Below are 27,408 nucleotides of genomic sequence, written 5' to 3'. Positions count from 1 at the left end.
TGTTCATCAAGGGGTATAGCACGAGCAGAGCCATGAGTCTGACAGGTGATCTTTCAGAAGATGTTTAAAGGAAGGGTGGTAAGTGACCGTTCTAATAGTCTGTGGAATAGAATTCCATTTTTTAGCAATAGAGTAGCAGTAAAGGCTATTTCAATTGCTTTTTGAGGTTTATAGATGGTGAGAAGTTGTTTATCATTAGAAAAAAGGGGTCTATTTGGGTGATAGGAAGGGAGAATAGAACTTAGTGCAAGACAGGTATGGGGTTTATAAATGACGTTGTGGGCTGTAGCTAGTTGTATGAAGTTCAAGCCATTTCAAACTTTTAAGGGCCTTACAGTGACGTGTATAGTATTGTTTATTAGCAGCAAACTTAGCAACTTTGTTGTAGCATATTTCAAGTTTACTTTTAACAGATACCTGCAAATTGGTAAGGATAGGGGCACCAAATAAGAGTGAAGGGAAGAGGTAAGTGGTTATTAGGGTGGATTTAACAGAGTTAGTAAAAATATTTTTTTATGTTTATAAAGCATGCCAAGTTTCTGGTGAGTTTCTTTATATTATTTTGAAAGTAGAGTTCAAATTTGAGGTTATCATTGGTTGTCACAACAAACGGTTTTGTGTGGGATTCGATTTCTATTTCTGCATTGCTAAGTGAGAAGATTTTGAAGCTGGATTTCTCCTTCAGATGTGCTTTGGGGAGGAATATGAGTAGTTTTGCTTATTTGGGGGTTCAGTAATAATTGGGCATTGTGAAGCCAGTTTTCAACAGAGATGAAGGCTTCTTGTATGAATTCAAAAATATGTGCCAGAGTGTCAGATGAGTATATTAGTGTTGAATCATCACCATACTGTATAAGTGATGCTTGCCTAGAAAAGGTATTGAGGTCATTAATGAAAATGTTAAAAAGAAGTGGACCAAGAATTGAGCCTTGCAGTACACAAGTGGTAACGATGAGGGTAAGGCGAGAAAGTATGTTGCCATCTAACAGTTTGCTGTCTGTCAGATAGGTAGCTTTTAACCACTTTAGTGAAGGAGAGGATAGGCCGAGATGGTGCAGTTGTTAAAGGAGTTCGCTATGTGAGACGGTATCAATGTTTGGACAGATCCAGAAATATGGAAGAGATAAGTTAGCGAGAGTCCCCTTTCTTGTTTCTGTTATCTAAAAAGGATAATAGTGCAATAATCGTACTATGGCCAGGGCAGAATCTATGTTGAGTATGGGTTTTGAGCTGTTCTGAGATGAAATGGTGAAGAAGTTGAGCATGGATACAATTTTTCTAAGATATTTGAGAGAGGAGAGAGAATTGCAATGTGACGAAAGTTAGAGACTTATGTAAAGTTTCCTCCCTTGTGCTTTGGGATGACATATGATCTTTTCCAAATAGCTGAGACATATGATTCCTGTATGGCTCTATTGATTAAGATAGCTACTGGGCAATTTATGGCTTCTGCTGCCATCTTGAGGTATTCAGGTGGAAAGTTGTCAGCAGCTGTGGAGCAAGGTTTAAGTTTATGTAGCAGTTTTTTTTTTGTTTTTTTTTTACAGTAAATATTGTTACAGGTTTTAAGGTAAAGTTGTTAGCATTTGTGGCCAAGGATTGTTTGAATTCATATTTTTCATAGATTAATGTGGTAGTGGAGAGGGAAGTTTAGGTAACGAAGTTCGCAGATGGCTGCAAACTAGGAGCCATAATCAAAACTCCTAAAGATGTGGACATTCTACAAAAGGGTCTCACTGAGACAGATGCCTGATGTCAAAGCCATGGCCTCAAGCTCAGTGCCAAAAGTACATTGTCATCCTCTTTGGTAAAAACTCTGTACCCATGAGCTACCACATAGGTGTTAGTCTACTTAACACCGAAAGTGTCATAAGAGACCTTGGGACACAGGTGGACAGTAGTCTCTCCTTTGATAATCACATCACCACAGTAGTCAGGAAATCCTTCTACATGGCACACATCATTACAAAAGGTTTCTCATCCAGGAAAAAAGAGGTCATCGTTCCCCTCTACTCGTCACTCATTAGATCCATTGTAGAGTACAACGCCCCTTTTGATATGTACCTCACAAGACATCTACAATAACTGGAAAGGCCACAGAAATACCTCACAAAGAGGATTACTGGCCTCAAACAGATGCCTACACAGACCGTCTCAAAAAACCCCAGCTTTACTCCATCACATATCGCCTACTCAGAGGCGATCTCTGCCTAACAGACAAAGCTATGCCAAACCCAGAGCTGTTGGACATGCTTCACTTAAGGAAATCCCAATACCTCCGATCTACACACTCTAGGGACCTAAACCTTGTCACCACAATAAACAGAACATGCTGGAGGGATAGATTCCTGTCCCAGAGACTTCCCATACTCTGGAGCAAATTACCAATCTATATCAAACAAAGCTCCTCATTAGCACTCTTCAATAAAAATCTTGATGATTGGATGTGAAATAGGAAATTCACCCCGGGGATCACCTCTGTCGCTCTGCTCGACAGGGACACAGGAAAATCATTTTCTTGGGTGGCAAAAGCCATGGTACCTTTTTGGCTAGGCTTATATAGGCCCTAGGGCCAATAGCCTAGTTCCTACTTATGAACCTATGTTATTTGTTGTGTAGGGGAGAGTGATGTGCCATTGGTGAGGGCAGCAATGATCTCTATAAAGTATAAATTAAATGTAGTTGCTATTTTTAAGCCAGGATTGAGTAGTGTCTGAATAGAGGAGCACAATATTTTGGATCATTTTTATGATTAAATTGTAGTTGGTCATAGTATTGTTTCTTATCTTTGTATATTTGTTTCTTAGCTTGATTACAAAGTTCCCTCTATCACTAAATGTTTTTAGCTAGTCCCACCAAGCCTTCTCTCTGGTATGCATGTTTTTGGTAAAGGTGGATAGCCAGGTAGAGTGTTTTACTTTTACTCTTTTTATATGTAGAGGGGCAAGGTTATTTAGGATGCTTAAAAGAGGTGTTAAAAGTCATAACTGCATCATCTAATGGGAGAGTTTTTAGTATAGATACTGTTGAATAACTCCTGGTCTTTGTTAAATTTTGTGAGATTCCTGGTTGGTTTAACTTGGTGAGTATTGGGGAGATGAGTGGTAAGTCTATTTGGGTATGTGGGTAGATGGCCAGTTAGGGAGTTAGGATAGGTTCCATGGATAGTATATTTACTGGGTTTTGAGACTAAAATCCAGTCAGGAATTGTGTCCTTATTGCTTTTGCTGTACCTAGTAGATGCTGTGATTAATAGAGTCAGACTAAATAGATTTATGCAGGACGAAGAACAGTCAGAGATTACTTTTTGCCAGTCAATACTGATATCACCCAGAAGGATTTTATCATATGTAATAGTACTAGGTATCCAGGTGAGAAATTCTTTGAGTATGGGTATGTTGTTTCCAGGTAGGATGTAAAGTACAATAATAAAAACATTTTTTTTAGAGTTTAGCTTTGAAAAGGCATATTTCACTTGAGTGAAATTTGGGTATGAATTTGGAATAGCAGGAGAGGCTATAAGAGCTAGGGTAAGTAGGGTGACTCTGCCTCCTTTTTTGTGGAGTCAGTCAGTCCTCATAATGTTATAGCCTGGAGGTAGTATTTCTATATCTTAAAGTAAAATTAATTTAATCTTGGGCAAAATAAGGCATGCATATTCTGAAATTAGTTCTAAAAAAGAGTTCATGAAACTTTGCCTTGAGTTCATAAATAGGTTAGCAGGTATGCAAAGCCATTTGCACAGCTTTACACACTCGGCAAGGGATTATCAATAATTAGTCAGCAAGGGATTATCAATAATTAGTCAGTATGCTGTCTAGTCGCACAGAGCTGCATTAGTTGACCGTATTTGTATGTGTTGCTTGTCTTAAAGTTCTGTTTTTTCTTACTAAAGCTGTTACTGTTAAAGTAGTTACAGCATTTGAACTCTTTATGTGCAATATATACCATCTAGTCCGTCAGAGGATCTGCACCTTAAATACAGCACACTACAAAAGTCTTAACACTTATTTATTTATTTATTTTGCAAACAAACCCATTTTCAGTGGAGACCTGAGGGGAAAAGCCCCAGCAAACATAAGTAAAGATAAAGTGACAATATACAAATATTAAATAACAATCACAATACAAAATAATTGTAAAAAGAAAAGGTTATTAACTATTTGCATTGCATTGATAGTAAGCAAGCCATTTTCAGTGGAGACCTAAGGGGAAAGAGCCCCAGCAAACATAAGCAAAGATAAACACACAGGACAAAAACTATTAAAAATAACAATGCAAATACAAAATTAATTATAAAGAGAAAAACAAAAGAAAAAATTATGAACATTAAGGGTTGCACTGATAGCAGTGGTCTAAATTTACTACATATAAGAGTAAAAACAACATACTTGGGTCATGTTGTGGGAATTATATAGCTACCAGATTGCAATGATATGCCTACCAGATTACATGGAAGTGCTTTTCTGGGCTTAGGCAGAAATAGAACAATGACATTCACTGGTGACACTCTGATCCTATATCCAGTGCTGCCACCATTTGACATCCCAAACCTCCTGGCACGCCACACACACACACACACACACACACACACACACACACACACACACACACACACACACACACACACACACTTTTTTTCTAACAATTCTGTGGTATTCCTAACAGGCAAAAATAGTAATATCTTGGAAGTAAAGGAGCAAGTCCCCCCAAAATAAATACATTGCAGAGGACTGAGGAAGCAATGCACCTTATAGAAAATAATTTCCCAGGGATGTGCACTGTATGCTCTATATTCTGCATTTCCTGAACTTGCAACAGCAAAGTTTGTGCTTTATGAATTGTCCTTAGCTTTGCTGTGGCATCAGGGTTGGCGTTAGCAATTGTTGGTCCCAATTTAGACCATTTTAGTGGGGCCCCCAATCTGACGCCCTCACCTACCACTCTACCCCTCCTCCAACCCCCTCCAGTTGGACTCCTTGAGATAAGAATACTTCAGATTAGGTAACAGGAATATATGGTATTACTGCAAATTAAAAGCAAAACAATATGTTTATTTAGGGAGTCACATTTTGTCAAAAACATGCTAAAACAGAAATAAACTATCAGCCCAACTTGGGAAATGAAGTACTCCGCACACATGACAGTTGTTGAGAGATGCAGCAGACAACACCAAACAGACCATGCTACATCAAAGTAAGCTCATTTGAAACATGAAACCTGGTAAAATCTGATTCATCCCAGTCAACAGCTCCTGCCTCCAATGCCAAATATCCTCAGATAGCAGGACATATGAGGCAAATGAGTCAGTAGTTAAAATATAGCATGAAAGTTCCTAAACTCCATAATACAGTCTCATCTCACATTACCTCTTTCTTCCTTTAATCACCTCCTATACCTGCTCTGAATTACTTAAGTCTTTTGTCAGTTCTCAAACCTTGTTACAGTTAGTGTATTTCCACAAAATCACAAAAAATGTTGAACTACCTCAGAATGCTTTAATTGCTTTAATAATAATAATAATAATAATAATAATAATAATAATAATAATAATAGTAATAATTCCCACCACAATCATCATCATCATAATTCCGGGTCTCTTGTTAGAAAGTGCATTGCTTATACCTTACTTTTTTGCTTTTTCTGCTCTCTCAGCATGTTGCATTGTCTTCTAGCCAACCAATGAGAGAAACACATACATGCGAAGCAACACTGCTTTACAGGTTTCCAGCCCAGTACGGCAATGTGGAGAATTTTTGATTTCCGAACTGGAGAAGGAGCAGTATAGAGATAAAAGCTTCAGAAATGCCTTATTAATTTTGCAATGGCATTATGAATGTGTGTGTATGTGTGTGTGTGTGTGTGTGTGTGTGTGTGTGTGTGTGTGTGTGTGTGTGTGTGTGTGTGAAATGCCCTAATTAGAGAGGGCAGTTTAGTTAATTGACTTACTCAGACTCAAACCCTGTACCTTGGCTACAGAAGATAAGAGCCTTAATCCTACACCAGTTAGCAGAGTACATTATGACCCCTTTTATATATATCTGTGAAGGCTTATTTTTATTTGTTTAATTATTTGCTAAACTGAGGAACTGGACTAATGCCTGCCCATCATTTCCAGCTCTAGCCCAGGCGACAACGGCAACAGTAAAGATTTCATGAGAGGTAAGTTTTGACAGGTGGGAGGAAATCAGGATGCCTTAAGGAAACACTTTTATGTAGGGAGAATATACAAAATATTTTCAGTTTGCTTAACTTTATAGAATACACTCCTCCCTAAACCTTCCCCCAGTCCAGTCCAACCACTTTCTGTCTCAGCTTCTTCTTGTTCTTCCACCCATTTTGTGTATCATTCTGAAAGGATGGCAGCCCTGCAGTATCTTTAATCTGCTTCTGTCCCTTTTTTTTTCCTGTTTTAGGCAAGTTCAATAAGTTTCCTATCCACCTCTGTCTCCTTCCCCAGACGGGTCTATATCATGTTGTCGAACTCTTAAAAGTTCAAATGTCATATGGTCTACACCATATGATCGAACTTTTAAAAGTTTGAACGTTTCAACGGAGATCTCTGTATAGAGGGGTCTATATCATAAAATCGAATAGCAAGAATGTCGAACGCTCTAATGAGCAAAACTGTCAAAACTCGAGGATCCGTTATTGAGGATTTAGTAAAGTGTAGAGTAGAATATTTGCCCTTTCCTCACTGTAGTGCGATCTCGGAGTTGGAATATATATTTATCAGGGGGTGTATTTAGCCCCCACATTAAGGACTTTGAGTTTCAGCAGTTTTGCTCATTAGAGCATTCAACATTCTTCCTATTCGATTTTATAATATAGACCCGATCTCGGAGTTGGTATATTTAAAGAGCGGGGGGTGCTTAAACTGTTCAGGTAGGTTTTTTCTTTGGTTTATTTTTTTATTACATTTTCAAACTTTTAAAAGTTCAGTCATATAGTGTCAACCATATGACGTTCGAACTTTTAAAAGTTGATTATGTAATATAGACACTCCCCAGACCACACCCACCTCATGTTTCACTGAAATGGGATTATTTTACCCCATCTGCAACTGCAGCAAGTGTTTATTTGTCATACCATTGAACTGGTAACATTCTGTAACAAGTCTTGATGGTCAGAATTTACCTTATGACATTGTATGCGTTCATTTTTTTGTGCTTTTTAAGGTTTTTTCCACACTGGCTAAGGCTGACTATTACAGTTATGTTTTTATAATGACATTCATTAGCAGCTAACCAGCAAGAAAAGCAAAAGAAAACATTGTGACACTGCGAATGTTAAAATTAAACCTTGTTGTTTAATGTCCTGCAACAGTAACTGGAATGATACACAAAAACCAGATGAGTAACTCATCTTCAGTTTGGAGCACCCAGCAACATCACCTGACTACTCTGGGAGCCCAATTATCTAACACCGTGAACCATGCAAGTGGTGTGATACTGTGGTGTTAATAATACTAGAGTAGGTAGTAGTACAATGTATGATGGGAGTACTGCTGCACTTATGAGACTCATAGCAACTACAGAAGTAAGACTACAAGTGGGGAAATTCCTAGCACTTTGCTTTAGTGGTTCTCAGGCATAGCTTGTAGGTCACATAAGGCATAATGACGCTATCATAGCCTAATGTGGAGGCCTCCTGTGGGAGCAGGGCCCTATTTGACCAAATAGGTCCAACTGCCTTAAGATTGGGCTTGTATGGTATGATAACAGGGGAATTATTGCTGGAGTTGTTTGCTGTGGGTCTCAGTAGACATGCATGCGCTTATTTCTATGCAGCAGTGACTTGAAATGGGAACTAAAACCAGAAATATGTGGACCAGTGTGTGTGTGTGTGTGTGTGTGTGTGTGTGTGTGTGTGTGTGTGTGTGTGTGTGTGTGTGTGTAGGAGGGGTTATACATAATATTGCTCTGAATTTGAGAACACAGGAGTGGGGAGGGTTTTCATGAGGTTTGAGGGTAGGTAATGGAAATTTATCATGGCAGGTTAAGAGGCAGAAATATCCTTGCAGCAGTTGCAGACCAGTGAGGTCATGCACCAGTTTGAGGATGATTACACAATAAGGGACGCTTTTGTCTTTTAGCTCGAAATTTTGAACTGGTGTTCCGGCTGCTGTCTTGGAGCAGTTTGAGGAAGGATGTGCAGAACTTTAAAAGAGGTGATCAGTCATGAAGTAATACACAACTCGCCAAATTGTGGATTCCTTGAATGAGCAACAATGTTGCAGCTGACAATAGTAAAAGTCCTGGGGTTCAGGCCCTTTTTCCACCCAAAGAATGATTTCTGTAAAAATAGAAGTTATTCAAAACATGTGTTGAATTCAGAACAGTGTTGAGTTGTTTGGTATGCACTGAGTAGTTTTGGGCAGCATTCACTGGTCTGGTATTCCCTGAATTATCTGTCAGTGTTTATGTGGCCTTTCTTTCTGATAGACGGATTCTTACTGTTGCTTTGTTACTGTTGCTGTTTAGTCATTTAGTTAAGCATGACTTCATGACTTCAGCATGCCAGGCCTGTCTGTCAAAAGCTGTTTTTTAGTTCTTCAAAAAATGTTCATTGCTTCAGTAATGCTGTCTATCCATCTTTGCCTACGTATCGCCTTCTTTTTTTGCCTTCATTCTTTCCCACTTTCAGTGTTTTCTCGAGTGAAACCTGCCTTTGTATTATGTAGCCAAAGTTTGAGTTAGTATTAGTTTTACCGTCAAGATTTCCAGAGAACAATCTGCATCTGCTCCCGTAAGTATTGGCTGATTTGATTTTTTTGCTGTCTGCAGAATTATCAAATGTTTCTCCAGCACCACAGTTCAAAATCATCAATTTTCCAGTGCACATATATATTGCTTACAGTGTAACTCTCACAGCTATATGTTATTATTGGAAGCACCATACCTTTCACTATCTGGACCTTTGTTGACAATGTAATGTCTACTCTTAAAAATATAGATTTTCAATATTGTTACTTCCAGAAAGTAAGTGTCTTTTACTATCGTGGTTGCAGTCAGCATCTGCAAAGATCCTTCAGCCCAGAAAAATGAACTTTGTCACTGCCTTCGTTTCTCCAACTGTTTTCAAAGAACTAATACAACTAAGTCATACAACTGTATTATTATTTTCTGTTGAGCAAGAAGCCAGCTTTTGCTTTTTCTACTACTACTTTCATCAACAGGCTATTCGACTCTACCTAAATCCACAGGTCTCCCCTGTAATAAAAGGTAAACAAGTAAATGAAACTTCTTCCCACACTATTTACTTCCCTGGACCCCTGTCTAGCAGGGTGACTGACGTGATTCCCCGGGGTGAATTTCCTTTCTCCCATCCAATCATCAAGGTTCCTTTTGAAGAGGGCCAAAGAGGCACTCTGCTTGACATGTATGGGCAGTCTATTCCAGAGTCTGGGGGAGTCTCTGGGTCAGGAACCTATCCCTCCAGCAAGTTTTGTTTATTGTGATGACAAGGTTTAGATCCCTGGAGCGTGTGGCACTGCTAATGCAAAACCTGTTTTTCTGGTAGCTTTCTAAGTTAATAAAAGCAATATTGTCCAGAATTCTTGTGCTATGGATCATATTGATTTCACATGAAATATTTATTGCTTTTGTAATTACCGATTCTCCTTCTCTATTCTGCAGTGCAATGGACGGAGCAGGAGTTTGAGCTGGCTCTTTGGGCATTTAGGAAATGGAGATGTTATCAGTTCACATCCCTGAGAGACCAGCTATGGGGTAACGCCATCTTCCTGAAGGAAGCCAATGCAATTAGTGTGGAACTCAAGAAAAAGGTAAGATTAATGGTTAAGCAGGCTGTTAGTAAAAGATTGTATTACGTTAAGATTGTATTGCGTTGTTAGTAGCTGTCAAGGTACTACTGGAATAAAGCAGAAAAATGAATGTCTTGCAATCAAATCCTAGCACGATGCTTACTTCATAGTATTGTCACTTATGATCCCCTTGACTTCCCATTTGTTACTGAACTCTCTGATGTAAAAAGGAGGCAGAATTAAGATTCCATACTGGAATAAAAGTCTCACTGTCTCAATCAGGCATGACATTTATTTTTTATTGGAGTTTGGTGTTACTCAACTGCGATTGACTTCTGTCATTTATAGATTCAGTCCACCTATGCGTGATATCCTCCATAGATTTCAGACAATTCTCTTGCACCAATATATATTGGGACAGTGTTAGAAAATGGAAATTTTGCATTTGGAATGGTGTGGCAAAATGCTTGCAGCTGTAAAGTAAAACATAAAATGATTGCAGAGTTTGGAACATTTTTGTATGAAGGTCTTCTCACGGGTGAGTTTTGGTCAGTGGTAGAGAAAAGGAAAAAGAAGACATAAGAAGACCTTTCAAGTAAGGAAAGTATGAAGTCATTCACAGATGACAAAAGTTCATTAAAATGGTTATTTCTAGCATAGACTGCAAACACAGCATCTAGTTTATACGGGAAGGGGGGTATTGCTGGGAGGGGTCATTTACAGCACTGTGTGGTCTTGAATCTCTCCTGCAACATATTCATACATAGAATTTTCATTAAACTAGACTTCATCCCTTCATAGTTTTGGGCATTCGGTGTTGCATAAGCCCTGCAGCAGAGCATTTAAATATACCTGGTAGAGTAGTGGCTCATCATGCTAAGACTACAAGCAATGTATTTGTTAAGAGGGTTGCTGGTTCAGTCCCCATCTCCACAAGCATAAAATAATTGTTGCTCCTTCAAATTGCTGAGAGGCGATCTATGCCTGGCCTACAAAGCATCCTCTGATCTCACTCTGGTGAACCTGTTGCACATCCACAAAATGAATAGCATCAGAATTAGCCAATCTAAGGACCTAAACCTTGTCTGCAACATAAATAGAATCTGTTGGAATGACAAGTATGTGTATCAGAGACTGGCTTTTTTCTGGAAATGATATGAAGCAGAGTTCTTTCCTAACACAATTTAAGCATAACGTGGACCTTTGAAAAGGGAATCAGAAATGTAGCCCTGGTCTGGCACCTATGTCGCTAGTAGACAAAGGCAACCTGTACATGCTTAACCACCCATGTCTAAGCCTACTTATACCCCTTAAATTAACCATAGGGTATCAAAACATGTCAGATATAGTTGGGAAGCATGGCCAGGCTTAAACAGGATCCAAGGAGTCATTAGTCTACTAATCACCCACGAAGCTATGAACTCACAAGTACTTCCCATCCACTGCGTGGCTGAGAGCAGGATGATCCGTGCTGTGAATTTTCAAGAGATGGTTACACATCTACGACAGAGCTCAGACTTTAAGTGCTACTTGGAGAGATGCAGACTTATGTAGCATGATGGTGAGTTCTGTCCAGTACGGGACTCAAGATGCTAAATAGCATGTTTAAATGTTTCAATATTGAATGTATATAAACTAGCGATAGGGCATAAAGAGAAACAGAGAGATGATGACCAACCCTTGGCTGACCTATTATGGATTTGCAAGTCCAGTGGTATCATAAATACCAACCTAAAGGACCTCAATCTCTTTTGCAAAATAAATAGAATGTGCTGGAGAGTTAGGGATGTCTCACAGTGAGTAAGACTTCTTTGGAACTGTCTTATACTCCACATGAAGCAGAGTACTTCTGTTACTCCCTTCAAATGTAATTTTGACAAATGGATGAATAACCACAAATTCACCCCCCCTCAGTTTAGCACCATTGGCCCTCATGGATAGGGAAAACATGTAATTACCCAAGCATATACTTGTTCAGACTCTCTAAAAGTATTTGTATTGCAAAATATAAGGGCTACCAGTTACCCTTGGGATGTAAGATTAGGCGTCTTAAGATCCTCACATATCAGTAGGCTAGTAAGTGCCTATGAACCTGTGAATATCAAGAAGGATAAACTGATGTGAAAAAGAGTAATAATAAATAGAGAAATAGGAAAGGTACTATAAATAAGGTGGAGCAAAACGTGTAAAACTACCTGTTCTTCCTAGTTTGGTCTCAAAGTTTGCCTTTGCCCACCTTCAGATGTTTGGCTTTCTGTCAGAACAGTAAACATTATAGTTAGTTTAGGCATGAGAGAAATTACAGCTGAAAACTTCTTAATCTTATAAAAACACATGTTAATGTTAATTATCTTATTTTGTTATAAGTGAGAAAAAAACAAGATCTAAAATGTGTCCCTGATATGGGCTTTTGTTGCTGATTATTTTTTTTTCATGAGGCAATGAGATGATAACTGTACATATAAGAGAGCAGTTAATGATTCACTCACCATTTCCCCACAGGCAGTCATAGACTAGTTGATCAGGTTCTAACTACCCAGACAAAAGTGTTTAAAGTTTTGTTTTTTAGGCACTGTGAGATTATTGTACAATACTTTAATGTGGAGTTTCTCTTTTTCCCTACTGCCATATGACCACGGAGTTAGTATAAGCATGTGTGTGTGTGTGTGTGTGTGTGTGTGTGTGTGTGTGTGTGTGTGTGTGTGTGTGTGTGTGTGTGTGCGTGTGTGCGTGTGTGTGTGTGTGTTTTGAGGTGGGAGAAGCTTGTCCCAGACACAGAAGCTGCAGAGACACTTGCCCCCATATAAATACATATTTCATTATTTGTAGGTGGGTAGTAGTCTAGTAAAGAAAACATGTTCTCAGTCAGTTGTGATCTAGCCATATTTTCTTCAAATGCTTCTACATGGGGGGAGATTCCCAGGAGCAATTGCAACAGTAAAAAAGATTGAAACATGCCTAAACAAAGAATACCAAACTGGTATAAAGCTGAAATGCAAAGTAGCTGCCAATTAACCTCTGAGGTTGCACAACCTTAGGAAAATGAAGTACTATTTTCCCCAAGGGTGTGTAACCTCAGAATTAGAATAATGTAGTACTGAGAATGTTATGGGGGCACAGCTTTTCACATGGGGATACAGGGAGGCTTTCCAACTTCCTGGAGAAACTGAAGTTATTAAAACACATTTTGTTTTAATTGTACAAGGTACAGCTTTATGCTGATTAAGTGTGTGTGTGTGTGTGTGTGTGTGTGTGTGTGTGTGTGTGTGTGTGTGTGTGTGTGTGTGTGTGTGTGTGTGTGTGTCTGTGTGTATGTATGTCTACGTAGACGTATCCTGGAGTCCTTCCTCAAAAGAACAGGGTTGTTAAGAAATTGCAAAAACTAAGGTTCCCAAGGAAAAAGGATCTGATGGGATAAGTAGAGATATGGCAGAGTAATTTTTACCAAGTCATAGTAGTAGCAAAGCATGGTAACTGAAGTTGGAAGAGGGCACATTTATTTACATATTTATAGTGAGCAGGCTGTAGGATTACGGCTTTTTTCAGCCACAGAGTAGTTACATAAGAAAAAAGTAGTAGTAATGAGACTGAAAAAAATCTAAGCCATGCAAGGATGTATTCCATCTTAGCAAAAATGGCAATAACAGCCTTATTTGAGAGGTATCCGGAGAGACAGTAGAGAAGAACATAAACAATGTACAGTGGTATTCAAACAGTATACAGGAGCAAGGATGGCATCCTTGCCAGTTAAGTGTGGACCTTTCAGGTAACAGCTGTCAAAAGAGCACACTCAACACCGGGGAGTATCTGTTTTTGTTAGAAACCCCATTACCTCATATCAAATTACCCATGATCCTAACCTGGATCTCCTGGAGATCCAAATCACACTTAATAAATTCAGCTGTTACTTCACTGCTAACTATAAATTCCAATCAATGTCCCATAGAGATCATGGAAATTAGGACAATCAGTGTGCTGAGTCTAAAGGCTTACCCTCAGTGTGTAGGTTCATAGGTTCATACGTTGGCACTAGGCTATCGGCCCTAGGGCCTATCGAAGCCTAGCCATAACAATTCCCTGGCTATTTCTTCCACAGTATTTACTTCCCTGTGGGAAGAAATAGCCAGGAAATTGTTATGGCTAGACTTCTACAGGTCCTAGGGCCGATAGCCTAATACCAACCTATGAACCTACACACTGAGGGTAAGCCTTTAGACTCAGCACACTGATTGTCCTAATTTCCATGATCTCTATGGGAGATATTCCTTTTTAACCATCTTTAAGGGTGTGGAAGGGGTTTGAGGCATACAGAATCGGAACCGTCCTCTCTTAACTGATGACATTTTTTATATGTCCCACATTTTCCAAGGGAAGGGGACTGTAATGACATAAGGATATGCCAATGGGCATGCCCACCTCTTTTTTGTTGACATTTGCTCTCCTCTCTAAATGCAGTGTGATTACAAGACAATAATAATGGGTTCCAGCCTCTGTTACAGAGAAGCCTTGAGCTGCTAAAACACATATCCTCCCCCAAGATAGATTAGTTGACCCATTGGTTGCTCAAGCCCACACTCATGGCTAGGCCTAAAGCTTCCCAGGTTACTAGTTAAACCCAGGTCTCCAGGAATACAAGCAGATGCCTGCCCTTGTACCATGAGGCTGACTGAAAGTGAATTCTACAAATGAGTTATTCCAGTTAATTCAACTTTGTAAGTAGGCATTGCCAGAACTACAGATAAGTTATCTGCTGCCCTGTGCAGTTCCCCAAACTGGCACCTCTTTACCTCAACTCAAAGCTGAGGAGCAAAAAAAAGGTCCTTCCAAAACTCAGGATTAAATATAACTGTAGGAAGTAGCTTGCTACAAATGTGCACTTCAGCTGCGACTGCCACCTAACAAAGACCAAAGTACTAATGGCAGAGGCGTGTCCATATTCATTAAGGATATCCACACCTCCAGGCTAGTTTGCACAGCATAACGCATCTGAGATTATCCAAGTGCAACTAACTCTGGGCAAGATCGTAATCCAAACTGTAGCTTGCTACAGCCCCCCCCCCCCCCACCATGCCCGAGGATTCCCACTCCTCATTTCTTGATACACTGGAAAATATTAGGGTACAAACCAACACCCTAATAATGGGTGATTTCTTGATACACTGGAAAATATTAGGGTACAAACCAACACCCTAATGGGTGATTTCAACTACTCCACCATTAACTGGGAAAACTACTCATGTACCAACTCTTTTGCTCAACGTTTTCTGGAATTCATAAATTCCAGCACCTTGGATCAACTTATTCACACCCCCACAAATATCTTAGACCTAGTCATTACCAACATGGGCAACCGGTGTTCCACACCAGAGGTCAATTCCTTGTTGGTCAGATCCGACCACAAGCTAATCACCCTAGACATCCACATCCCGCCCCCTCCCCCCATTAGGGAAACCACCATAAAAAACATCTCCAAAGCCAATTTCACACTTCTCAAAACAGAAGTGGCAAGCTTCATGACACCCATGCAGATGGGCAATAGAGGTACAACTGCTGAATCCTACACAAATGCACTTTATAAGCACCTGCATGAGTGCATGGATCGTGCTATCACTAACGGAACCAAGACGCTATCCTCCAAAAAAAAGAAACCAACCTGGTGGTCCTCTACCATAAACAAACTCTACAACAGAAGAAAGAAACTGTTGCAAAAAAGAGTAAAATCCCATGACCGGAGGAGCTCCCTGGTCAGCCTCAGTAAGAAGCTGAGATCCCTCATAAAATCCTCCAAAGCTAATTACGAAAACAAAATTGCCACTGACTGCAAAGACAACCACAAAGCATTCTATGGCTATGCCAAGACTCAAGAATCTCAATGGCAACACTCAGATCTGCTCTGAGTTACAGCACAATGGCACTAAATATACAGAACCAACTGATATTGCCAACATCCTGGCAGATAGGTTCAGTGCTACTTTTACCACCCTCTTACCCCCTGGAAGGCCCATCTCTATGCAAAGTTCCTGTAATCATGGCTGCACAGGTAAAAAACACACTCTCCAAAGCCAAGAACACAGCATCCATGGGATCTGACAATATCTCAGGCTGTGTTCTACATGAACTACAGAACGAACTGGCACCCCACCTAAGTGCCATATTGAATAATAGCATCACCTCAGGCATTGTCACCTCAGGCTTTGTGCCCACTGAATGGTGCACCATGATGGTTATCCCATTCCACAAAGGGGGAGCCATGACGGACCCCGGGAACTACCGCCCCAGTAGTCAGATGAGCCTGGTCTGCAAGGCCATGGAATGTATCATCATGGAACTCATAAACAAAGACATTGGTAATCTCCAAACTCTGGACCCCACCCAGTTCGGGTTTGTAAAAGGCAGATCATGTCTCCTAAACCTGACAGACTTCTTTGAAGCAGTCACCAAAGCCATAAATGAGGGTAAGGTGGTTCACACAGCCTATCTAGATCTCGCCAAGGCTTTTGATACCATCCCCCACTCTGGAATTATAGATGAACTCATGAAACTAGGTATAAATCCCTATGTCACAAGATGGGTTGCCAACTGGCTCACGGACAGAACCCACACTGTGAAAGTAGCAGACTCCAAATCTGACTTCAGACCAGTGACAAGTGGAGTACCACAGGGTTCAGTCCTGGGTCCTCTCCTGTTTGGTATCTACTTCTCTGAAGTACAGGCTGTGAAGACTGGAGGAAGATGGGTGAAGGCTGCCAGCCTAGTCAAATGGAATTAGATACATAATTCTATCAACTGTATAAGTAAATGTAAAATACAGGCTTGTGTTTTTAAATGAAAGAAAACACTGTAAAATGTGAACTGCAAGATTGTCGCAACATTGCCATTTGCTGTAAGGAAAACCAAGCCAAGTATTTCAAATGTGTCTTTTGAAGTTGGAAAGATATTATGAATCTCTTTGATGTTTTACAAGTCGGCTCCAGTGGGTCTGGATGAAGATTTCATGCCCATTGTTTTAAGGTTAAAGTTAAGGGCCAGAATTTACATGTGGAAGGTGCTTTATTGCTCTGGTTCCTGCTACAGTGTATATGTGAAATGCCTTGCATTGTTGTAGTTTCCTGAGCAGGTGTTAGCTTGCTAAATAATGCAGTTTGTGGCCTGAGAAAACCTAAGTGTCAAAATTTGGGAGGGCCTCAGCAGAGTTGTTGGTTAGTGTTTAAATACTATTGTTCAGTGAGAGACTGTAAGCATTTTGATCTTGGAATCTAAATCAGCACTGCTTATGCTTTATGTATGTAAGTAGGATTATAGCACTGTGATTTCTCTTAGGAATAGTTAAACTTAGAAGAAAGTTAGATTGTGTTTTTCTTTAACATCAGACCTGTCCTACTGTATTGTTTTAAGTTTCTGCGTGATCTCTGAACTCTTAGATATCTCTGTGGTGTAGTAGTACTGTCTTGTGTTTTAATTATTTATTATTAAATATTTTAAAAACCTTTACCTGTGGCTGGTTTGTATAGACAAGTAGGCTCTAGAGTACATTGTATATTCATAGAGTTCATTGTAATAGGCCACTCTAATAAGCCTTAGACTGAATAGTCACATTACCAGTTGGATAATAATATTGCACAGTAATAATTGGATACCCTTTTAAGGGCCTTTTAGTAGCTGATAATATTAGCTGGTGGTGGCAGAAATTACTACCGTATAGTCTGGGTAAAGGGGCACAGCTGGAGAATCTGTGTCAGCCTTTCCCAGGAGTGTCTGTGAAGTTGCATAAATACTTATCTCAAAGTGTGGGTGTGTGTCAGCTACCTGGGCAGGAACACAAAGCACTGGCTGGACAGAGATGGTACTGAAGGTTAGCTTGCCAGCTAGGCCGAGATCTGGACCCTATAGCTGTGCCAGTGGGGAGTCTTACTGGGGACCTGGAGAGCAAGGGAACAACCAGCCCCAGACTGACTGTGATCTCTGTGTGCACTTAAGGGAAATTGTACTTTACTGTGTGTATTAGTTATCCTTTCCTCTTTTAAGAGATGACCTCCCTGTTGTCAGTGGTGAGGATTGAGGCTCCTTGATTGCTGAGCCAGGGCACGGTCGTCACATATTGGTGGCAGTGGTTGGGATATCCTTTCACATATTGGTGGCAGTGGTTGGGATATCCTATCACATATTGGTTTGCTGTGGTGGGATCCACATCACATATTGATTAGTTGGCAAACACTAATTGGCTTGTAGTGGTGTGGGTAGAGCGAATTCCTATAGCTTATGTACAGTGATCTCTAAAAGTGTTTTGTACTCTAAAACAGCCGCGCAGTGTATACTCAGAGTTCAGATCACAATTGTTTTATTTCTTTTGTTAGCTTAGTGTTAGTCAAGGTAAGCAGGCAGCATGGCAGCAGAGGAGTATGGAAAGCTGACAAGGAGCCAGCTGGCAGAAATGTGCTAGGCTAGGGGACTGGTGCATGGAAACCTGACTAAGGCAGACCTGATTGCAGCCTTGGTTACAGCTGCATCAGAAAACAGCAGCCTGGAGGACAATCAGACTGACAGTGGAGATACAATATCCTCGGAGAATGGACAGCTCAACCTTTCTGCAGTGGACTTAAAAATCCAGCTGGAGCAAAAGAGACTTGAGTTGGAGGGCAGGCGTATGAAACTTGAAGCAGCTGAGAAAATGAAGAGCTACAACCTAAGGAAAATGAATGGCAGAGGAGGCATGAGAGGGAAATGCTGACTCTTTGCCAGAGTCATGGAGGTAATGGGGAAGGGAGTAACCGGACCCCAGAAGCACAAAAGGTCAGTAAATTTCTTCCACAGTTTAAAGAGGGGGGTAATTTTGATAGCTTCATTCATATGTTTGAGCGGGTATGTAAACAGTATGAAGTTGACCAAGTGCTCTGGGTACGGTTCCTGATGCCCTTACTCCACGGTAAAGCTGTAATTTCTTTAGCAAAAATGCATGACACTGACTGTTTTGATTATACTGCTGTAAAAAGACACTTGTTGGAATGTTTTAAGCTAACACCTGAAATGTATAGGAAAAAGTTTTGTGAGCATAGATGCAAGGCAGATGAAAATGTATGTCAATATGTTGCTGAACTGAGCACTTATTTTCATAGCTGGGTGAGTGGATGTCAGGTCACCTCTTTTGAAGGGCTGGCAGACCTTTTGGTAAGGGAACAAGCCCTTAGCACTTTGCCTGAGGACATGAGGATCTGGTTAGCTGATAGACATTGTGCTACTTCAGAGGAGTTGTGGAAGAAGGGAGACCTATACCTAGCAAGCAGGGCAGCCCTGCACACAAAGGGACCCCAGTACTGCTCATGGGACTAAAGGAACCCATGGTGGGCAGCACAGACTGTCCCAACAGAATCCACCAGTAGCAGGGGAAGCCACTAGTCCAGGTATACGTCCAGGAGCTAGAGTTAAATGATTTGAAAGCAACCAGTGGGGCCATGTGGCATACAGGTGTTCACACCGGCAAGGTGGGGAACAAAAGGTGAAAGAGACAGTAAGTGGGAAAGACAAAATGTCAACAGTAGGTTGTCTTGAGACAACAGGGATATGGAGCTACCATCCTGCAAATGTCCTGAGAGCGAAGGATTTGGAAGAGGCAGTACTATGTACTTATGCAATTACATGCAGTGAGGCTAGGAGACAAGCATGTGAGTCTGGTAGCCTGGGGGAGACCAAGACAGACTGCATACTTGCAGCCAGGACTGCTGAGGTGGTTACTTCAGGGAGTGAGCTGCTCTGTAGCAGTGAGACTGAAGGTGAGCCACAGCTGCTTGTAGGTACTGATTGTCCCTTGGACAGACTGACTGCAAAGGTAGAGGTGAATAGTAGTACCCAGGCTGACAGTGAGGCACCACTCTCAGAGGATGCCAGACTTCCTGTGGAAGGGGAGCTGGGAAGGATTATAAGGAGAGGCGTGAGACAGGCTCAGCTCTCAGATCCTACATTGCAAGGCCTGAGGTATGTAGCTAGGGAGTCACCTAATTCTCAAGTGGAGGGGGAATCTGTATACTGGCACTAAGGGTTACTGTACAGACAGTGGTCCACTGAGGGAGGGCTAGAAGGTGAGAGAGTACAGCAGTTGGTAGTGCATAGAGCTTACCATCTGGCACTACTAGCCAAAGACCATGATATTCCCTTTGCAGGTCATATGGGCATAAAACATACAAAGAGATGTATTATGAAAAAACTTCTATTTGCCTGGAATTTCCAGAGATGTAACAGGGTACTGCAGGACCTGTGAGCAGTGCCAAAAGGTAGGCAAGGCAGGAGATAATGTGAGAGCTCTTTTGATGCCTTTGCCTATGATTGAGGAGCCATTTCAGAGGGTAGCTATGGATATTGTGGGTCTTCTGAGTACCCCAAGTTCCACAGGGAAAAAGTATATCCTAGTAGTTGTAGATTATGCTACACGATACCCTGAGGCTTTGTCCTCCACTGAGGTCGAGAAGGTGGCAAATGCTTTGCTATAGATTTTCAGCAGGGTAGGTTTCCCAAAGGAAATACTGTCTAACAGAGGTGCCAATTTTATGTCAGACCTGCTGGCTTGTCTGTAGAAGTTCTGTGGGGTGAAGCACATGAAGACCACCCCCTACCATCCCCAGACTAATGGTCTTGTTGAGAGGTTAAACGCTATAATCAAGTCCATGCTATGGGCATTTGCTGATCAGTTTAAGAGGGAGTGGGACAAATATTTTCCCCATCTGTTGTTTGCTTACAGAGAGGTTCCCCAGGAATCCACAGGTTTTTCACCCTTTGAGTTGCTGTATGGGCATAGGGTGAGGGGACCTCTAGATTTAATTTGAGATGAGTGGGAAGGGGAGTGTGAATCTCACAAGGAGTCTGTTGTGGCATACATCTTAAACTTCAGGACAAGGCTCAGGGAACTCATGGGCTTGGCCCAGGAGAACCTGGCAGAAGCCCAACAACAGAAAAAGGTGTGGTATGACAGGAATGCTCAAGTTAGAGAGTATGCTGTAGGGCAACAGGTGATGGTTCTCATTCCTGTCAGACACAAGTTGCAAGCAGCTTGGGAGGGACCCTACAAGGTGGTAAGAAAGGTAAGTGATGTTAACTACATGGTGGAACTGCTAGGCAGAAGGCAGGGGCACAAACTGTACCATGTGAACATGATGAAATATTACCATGATAGGGAGGACCTTGTGCTGAGCATTTGCAGTGGATTGCAGGAGGAGTCTGAGGGACATCTGGGGAGTGAACTCCTCAGAGAGGCTCGGGCTGACACCTCGGTGGAAGGGGTAGCAATTACCCAGCAGCTATCTCCTACCCAGGTTCGAGAAATCTGAGCAGTGTTGCAGAAATTTGGGGATGTGTTCACTGGGAAATCAGGGAGCACCCACCTGGTACAACATCAGGTGGATACAGGACCCCAAAGGCCTGTTAGGCAGGCCTCTTATAGGGTGCCCGAGAGAGTCAAACAGACTCTGAGGGAGGAGGTACAGGAGATGTTAAAACTAGGGGTGATTCAAGAGTCCAACAGTCCCTGGGCCTCACCAGTGGTGTTGGTGCCAAAGAAGGATGGCAGTACCAGGTTCTGTGTGGATTACAGGCAATTAAATAGTCACACAGTCAGATGCTTACCCCATGCCTAGGTAGGACAGATGAGACCGTAGAGCAATTGGGTGGGGCTAAGTATCTTATAGCCATTGATCTTACCAAAGGTTACTGGCAGGTTCCCTTGACTCCCAGTGCTAGACAGAAGTCAGCCTTTGTGACTCCTTTTGGCTTGTATGAGTTCACAAAGATGCCCTTTGGGATGACAAATTTCCCAGCGACTTTGCAGAGGCTGGTAGATCATATCTTAGCAGGAGCAGGAGGGTTTGCTCTTGCTTACATGGATGATATTGCTATCTACAGCCTTTCCTGGCAAGAGCACCTTCAGCATGTCAGGGAGGTGCTGGGCAGACTACAGAGGGCAGGGTTGACCATTAAGCCAAGCAAATGTCAGGTGGGTATGGCAGAGGTCTCCTACCTAGGACATAGAGTGGGGAGTGGTAAGATAAGGCCAGAACCTGCCAGAGTGGAAGCCATTCGGGCATGGCCTGCACCTGTTACCAAAAAGCAAACAAGGGCATTCTTAGGGACAGCAGGGTACTACAGAAAGTTTGTTCAAATTATAGTACCATAGCTGCTCCACTCACAGATCTGACAAGGAAGAACAGGCCAGATAAGGTAGGGTGGACCCCAGCATGTGAGCAGGCATTTCAGAAGCTTACGGAAGCTTTGGGAAGACCCCCTGTGCTAGCCAGTCCAGACTATAGCAAAGAATTTGTTGAGCAGGTGAATGATTCAAATTATGGGGTGGGGGCTGTACTTAGCCAGATTTCTTCAGAGGGAGAAGAGCACCCAGTGGTTTATCTTGATCATAGGCTCCAACCCAGGGAGGAATGCTATGCAGCAGTAGAAAAGGAATGCCTAGCCATAATGTGGGCACTACAAAAACTTCAGCCTTATCTGTATGGAAGAAAATTCTCTGTGATGACAGATCACAACCCTCTAACATGGTTAAACAGAGCCAGTCAGCAAAATGCCAAGTTGCTAAGATGGAGCCTGGGGTTGCAAGCATATATGTCAGTGCAGCACCGCAGTGGGAGTAGCAATGCCAATGCAGATGGGCTCTCAAGAAAGTGAATGGGGTGAGGTACACCCAGATAGACCTGACACTATCAAGCGATGTTTCTCAAGGGGCACGTGAAAAACTTGCTTGAGTTCCCCGGGGGGGGGGGGGGGGTGAAGATTGTAGGAAGATGGGTGAAGGCTGCCAGCCTAGTCAAATAGAATTTGATGCATAATTCTATCAACTGTATAAATAAATGTAAAATACAGGCTTGTGTTTTTAAATGAAAGAAAACACTGTAAAATGTGAACTGCAAGATTGTTGCAACTTTGCCATCTGCTGTAAGGAAAACCAAGGCAAGCATTTTAAATGCATCTTTTGAAGCTGGAAAGATATTATGAATCTCTTTGATGTTTTACAAGTCGGCCCCAGTGGGTCTGGATGAAGATTTCACACCCATTGTTTTAAGGTTAAAGTTAAGGGCCAGAATTTACATGTGGAAGGTGCTTTATTGCTCTGGTTTCTGCTAGAGTGTATATGTGAAATGCCTTGTATTGTTGTAGTTTCCTGAGCAGGTGTTAGCTAGCTAAATAATGCAGTTTGTGGCCTGAGAAAACCCAAGTGTCAAAATTATGTAATTTGGAGGATTTCAGCAGAGCTGTTGGTTAGTGTTTAAATACTCTTGTTCAGTGAGAGACTGTAAGCATTTTGATCTTGGACATCTAACCCAGCACTTCTTATGCTTTATGTATGTAAGTAGGATTATAGCACTGTGATTTCTCTTAGGAATAGTTAAACTAAAAGAAAGTTAGATTAGGTGTTTTTCTTTGACATCAGACCTGTCCTACTGTATTGTTTTAAGTTTCTGTGTGATCTCTGAACTCTTATAGGTTCATAGGTTCATAGGTTGGTACTAGGCTATCAGCCCTATGGCCTATACAAGCCTAGCCATAACAATTCCCTGGCTATTTCTTCCCACACTATTTACTTCCCTGGACCCCTGTCTAGCAGGGCAACTGATGTGATCCCCGGGGTGAATTTCCTTTCTCCCATCCAATCGTCAAGGTTCCTTTTGAAGAGGGCCAAAGAGGCACTCTGCTTGACATGTATGGGCAATCTATTCCAGAGTCCGGGGAGTCTCTGGGTCAGGAACCTATCCCTCCAGCATGTTTTGTTTATTGTGATGACAAGGTTTAGATCCCTGGAGCGTGTGGCTCTGAGGGATTGGGATTTCTTTAAGTGTAGCATGTCCAACAGCTCTGGGTTTGACATGGCCTTGTATGTTAAGCAAAGATCGCCTCTGAGTAGACGATATGCATCAGAGTATAGCTGGAGTTTTTTAAGGCGGTCAGCGTAGGGCATCTGCTTTAGGCCTGTGATTCTTTTAGTGAGGTATTTCTGTGGCCTTTCCAGTTGTTGCAGATGTCTTGAGAGGTACATACCAAACGGGGCATTGTATTCTATAATGGGTCTAATGAGGGATGAGTACAGTGGGACAATGACCTCCTTTTCTGGATGAAAAGCCCTTAGTGATGAGGTGTGCCACATAGAAGGATTTCCTGACTGTTGTGGCGATGTGGTTATCGAAGGTGAGACCACTGTCCACCTGTGTCCCTAAGTCTCTTATCAAACTTTCGGTGTTTAGTGTACTGCCACCTATATGGTAATTCACGGATACATGTTTTTTCCCAAAGGGGATAACTATACATTTCTTGGCATTGAGCTTGAGCCCATGGCTCTGGCAGCAAGCATCTGTTTCTGTAAGGCCCTTTTGTAGAGTATCCACATCATTTGGAGATTCAATAATGGCTCCCAGTTTGCGGTCATCTGCAAACTTTGTTATCCAGAGTCCCTTAGTGTTGGCCTGTACTTCAGAGAAGTAGATGCCAAACAAGAGCGGTCCCAGGACTGAACCCTGAGGTACTCCACTTGTCACTTGTCTGGAGCTGGATTTAGCTTAGTAAGTTTATCTATGATTCCAGAGTGGGGGATGGTGTCAAAGGCCTTGGCAAGGTCTAGATAGTCTGTGTTGACTACTTTACCCTTGTCCATGGCTCTGGAGACTGATTCGAAGAAGTCAATCAAGTTCAGGAGACAAGATCGGCCCTTCACGAACCCAAACTGGGTGGGGTCCAGTGTTTGAAGGTTGCCAATGTCTTTGTTTATAAGTTCCATGATAATACGCTCCATGGCCTTGCAGATAAGGCTTGTCAGACTGATGGGATGGTAGTTTCCTGGATCCAAGGTGGATCCCCCCTTCTGGAGTGGGATAACTGTAGCTGTGCACCACTCAGTGGGCACGAAACCTGAGGTGAGGCTATGATTAAACATGACACTTAGGTGAGGTGCCATTTCATATTGTAGTTCATGTAGTACACAGCCTGGGATGTCATCTGGTCCCATGGATGCTGTATTCTTAGCTTTGGAGAGTCGTTTTTACCTGTGTGGCGTTATTGCGAATTTGGCAATCTTCCGGTATTGAGATGGGCCATTTAGGGAGTGAGAGGGGGGTGAAGTTGGCACTGAATCTATCTGCCAGGATATTGGCAATATCCTTGGGATCAGTATATTTAATGCCATTCTGTTTTAGCTCAGAGCAGATCTGAGCATTGCCATTTAGATTCTTGACATAGTTATAGAATGCCTTGTTGTTGTCTTTGGAATCTTTGGCAATTTTATTTTCATAACTAGCTTTGGAGGATTTTATGAGGGATCTCAGTTTCTTACTGAGGCTGGTAAGGAAGTTTTTTGCATCCTGGGATTTTCCTCTTTTCTGCAGCAGTTTCTTCCTTTTGTTGTAATGTTTGTTAATGGCAGGGGACCACCAGATTGGCTTCTTTTTTTTGGATGAGATCTTGGTTCTATTTGGGATGGCACGATTTATGCATGAGTGGATGTGCTCATACAATGCCTTAGTGTAGGATTCAGCAGTTGAACTTTCAGCTCCCGTCTGCATGGGTGTCATGAAGTTTGTCACTTCTGACTTGAGTAGCATGAAGTTGGCTTTGGAGAAGTTTTTTATGGAGGTTTCCTTACTGGGGGGTGGAGGTGGGATGTGGATGTTAAGGGTGATTAGCTTATAGTCAGATGTGACTAACGAGGAGGTGACCATAGGTGTGGAGCATCGGTTTCCCATGTTGGTAATGACCAGGTCTAGGATATTGGAGCCCCTGGTGGGACTATGGATTAGTTGATCCAGGGCGTTGGAATTTATGAATTCCAAGAACCGTTGGGCAAAGGTGTTGGTACATGAGTAGCTTTCCCAGTTAATGGCAGGGTAGTTAAAATCACCCAGTATTAGGGTGTTTGGTTCTATCTTAATATTTTCCAGTATGTTTAGAAATGTGTAGTGAGAATCTTGGGGTATGGTGGGGGATCTGTAGCAAGCTACAATTTGGATTGCAGTCTTACCTAGTGTTAGTTGCACCTGTAGAATTTCAGACACATTGTGTTGGGCAACTAGCCTGGTGGTGTGAATATCCTTGGTGAATATTGACACTCCTCCACCTTTAGTGTTTTGGTCCTGCTTTGGTGACCGAAAAGTGTGGTAAGAGTTGTAGCCTGGTATTGCAGGGGTGCTCTCTGGAGCCTTGAACCAGGTCTCAATTACTGCACAGATATCGATGTTCTCCATTTTTAGGAGTGCCTCGAGAGAGTGCATTTTGAGGTTTAGACTTCTAGCATTGAGTATGACGTGCTTAGATATCTCTGTGGTGTAGTAGTATTGTCTTGTGTTTTAATTATTTATTATTAAATATTTTAAAAACCTTTACCTGTGGCTGATTTGTATAAAGAAATAGGCTCTAGAGTACATTGCAAATTTATAGAGTTCATTGTAATAGGCCACTTTAATAAGCCTTAAACTGAATAGTCACATTACCAATTGGATAATAATATTGCACAGTAATAATTGGATACCCTTTTAAGGGCCTTTTAGTAGCTGATATTAGCTGGTGGTGGCAGAAATTACTACCGTATAGTCTGGGTAAAGGGGTACAGCTGGAGAATCTGTATCAGCCTTTCCCACGAGTGTCTGTGAAGTTGTATAAATACTTATCTCAAAGTGTGGGTGTGTGTCAGCTACCTGGTCAGGGACACGAAGGACTGGTTGGACAGAGAGGGCACTGGAGGCTAGCTAGCCAGCTAGGCTGAGATCTGGACCCTATAGCTGTGCCAGTGCGGAGTCTTATTGGGGACCTGAAGAGCAAGGGAACAACCAGCCCCAGACTGACTGTGATCTCTGTGTGCACTTAAGGGAAATTGTACTTTACTGTGTGTATTAGTTATCCTTTCCTCTTCTTGGAGACAACCTCCCTGTTGTCAGTGTTGAGGATTGAGGCTCCTTGATTGCTGGGCCATGGCACGTCATGGTCGTCACACAGGCTAACACAGAAGGTCTTTGGCTAATGAAGTTTGCAGATGATGCAAACTGGGTGCCATAATCGAAACTCCTAACGATGTGGACACCCTACAAAAGGGCCTCACTGAGACAGTTACCTGGTGTCAAAGCCATGGCCTGAAGCTCAATGCCAAAAAGTGCATTGTCATCCCCTCTGAAAAAAAATCTGTACCCATGAACTACCACATAGGTGGTAGTCTACTTAACACCAAAAGTGTGATAAGAGACCTTGGGACACAGGTGGACAGTAGTCTCTCCTTTGATAATCACATCGCCTCAGTGGTCAGGAAATCCTTCTACGTGGCACACCTCATCACAAAGGGTTTCTCATCCAGAAAAAAAAAAAAGGTCATTGTTCCCCTCTACGCATCACTCATTAGACCCATTATGGAGTACAGCGCCCCTTTTGGTATGTACCTCAGAAGACATCTACAACAACTGGAGAGGCCACAGAAATACCTCACAAAGAGGATTACTGGCCTCAAACAGATGCCTTATGCAGACCGTCTCAAAAAACTCCAGCTTTACTCTGTCGCATATCGCCTACTCAGAGGCGATCTCTGCCTAACATACAAAGCTATGTCAAACCCAGAGCTGTTAGACATGCTCCACTTAAAGAAATCCCAATCCCTCTGAGCTACATGCTGTAGGGGCCTA

The 27,408-nt window shown here is 41.9% G+C and overlaps 1 protein-coding gene across 18 annotated transcripts in view; it reads left to right on the top strand.

Moving 5' to 3' along the window:
* KIF1A (kinesin family member 1A) overlaps positions 1–27,408 on the top strand; it is a 2,189,582-nt gene that overhangs the window by 1,285,430 nt on the left and 876,744 nt on the right. For all 18 annotated transcript variants that reach the window (XM_044071047.1, XM_044071036.1, XM_044071035.1 and 15 more), the window contains one exon: positions 9,639–9,787. In XM_044071047.1, coding sequence (XP_043926982.1) covers positions 9,639–9,787 — 149 coding nt within the window. The remainder of the gene's footprint in view (positions 1–9,638; positions 9,788–27,408) is intronic.

The sequence above is a fragment of the Protopterus annectens genome, chromosome 5.part0 (genome assembly GCF_019279795.1).
Source record: "Protopterus annectens isolate FY-2018-M chromosome 5.part0, PAN1.0, whole genome shotgun sequence".
NCBI lineage: Eukaryota > Metazoa > Chordata > Ceratodontiformes > Protopteridae > Protopterus > Protopterus annectens.
This window is presented reverse-complemented; position numbering and strand designations above follow the sequence as displayed.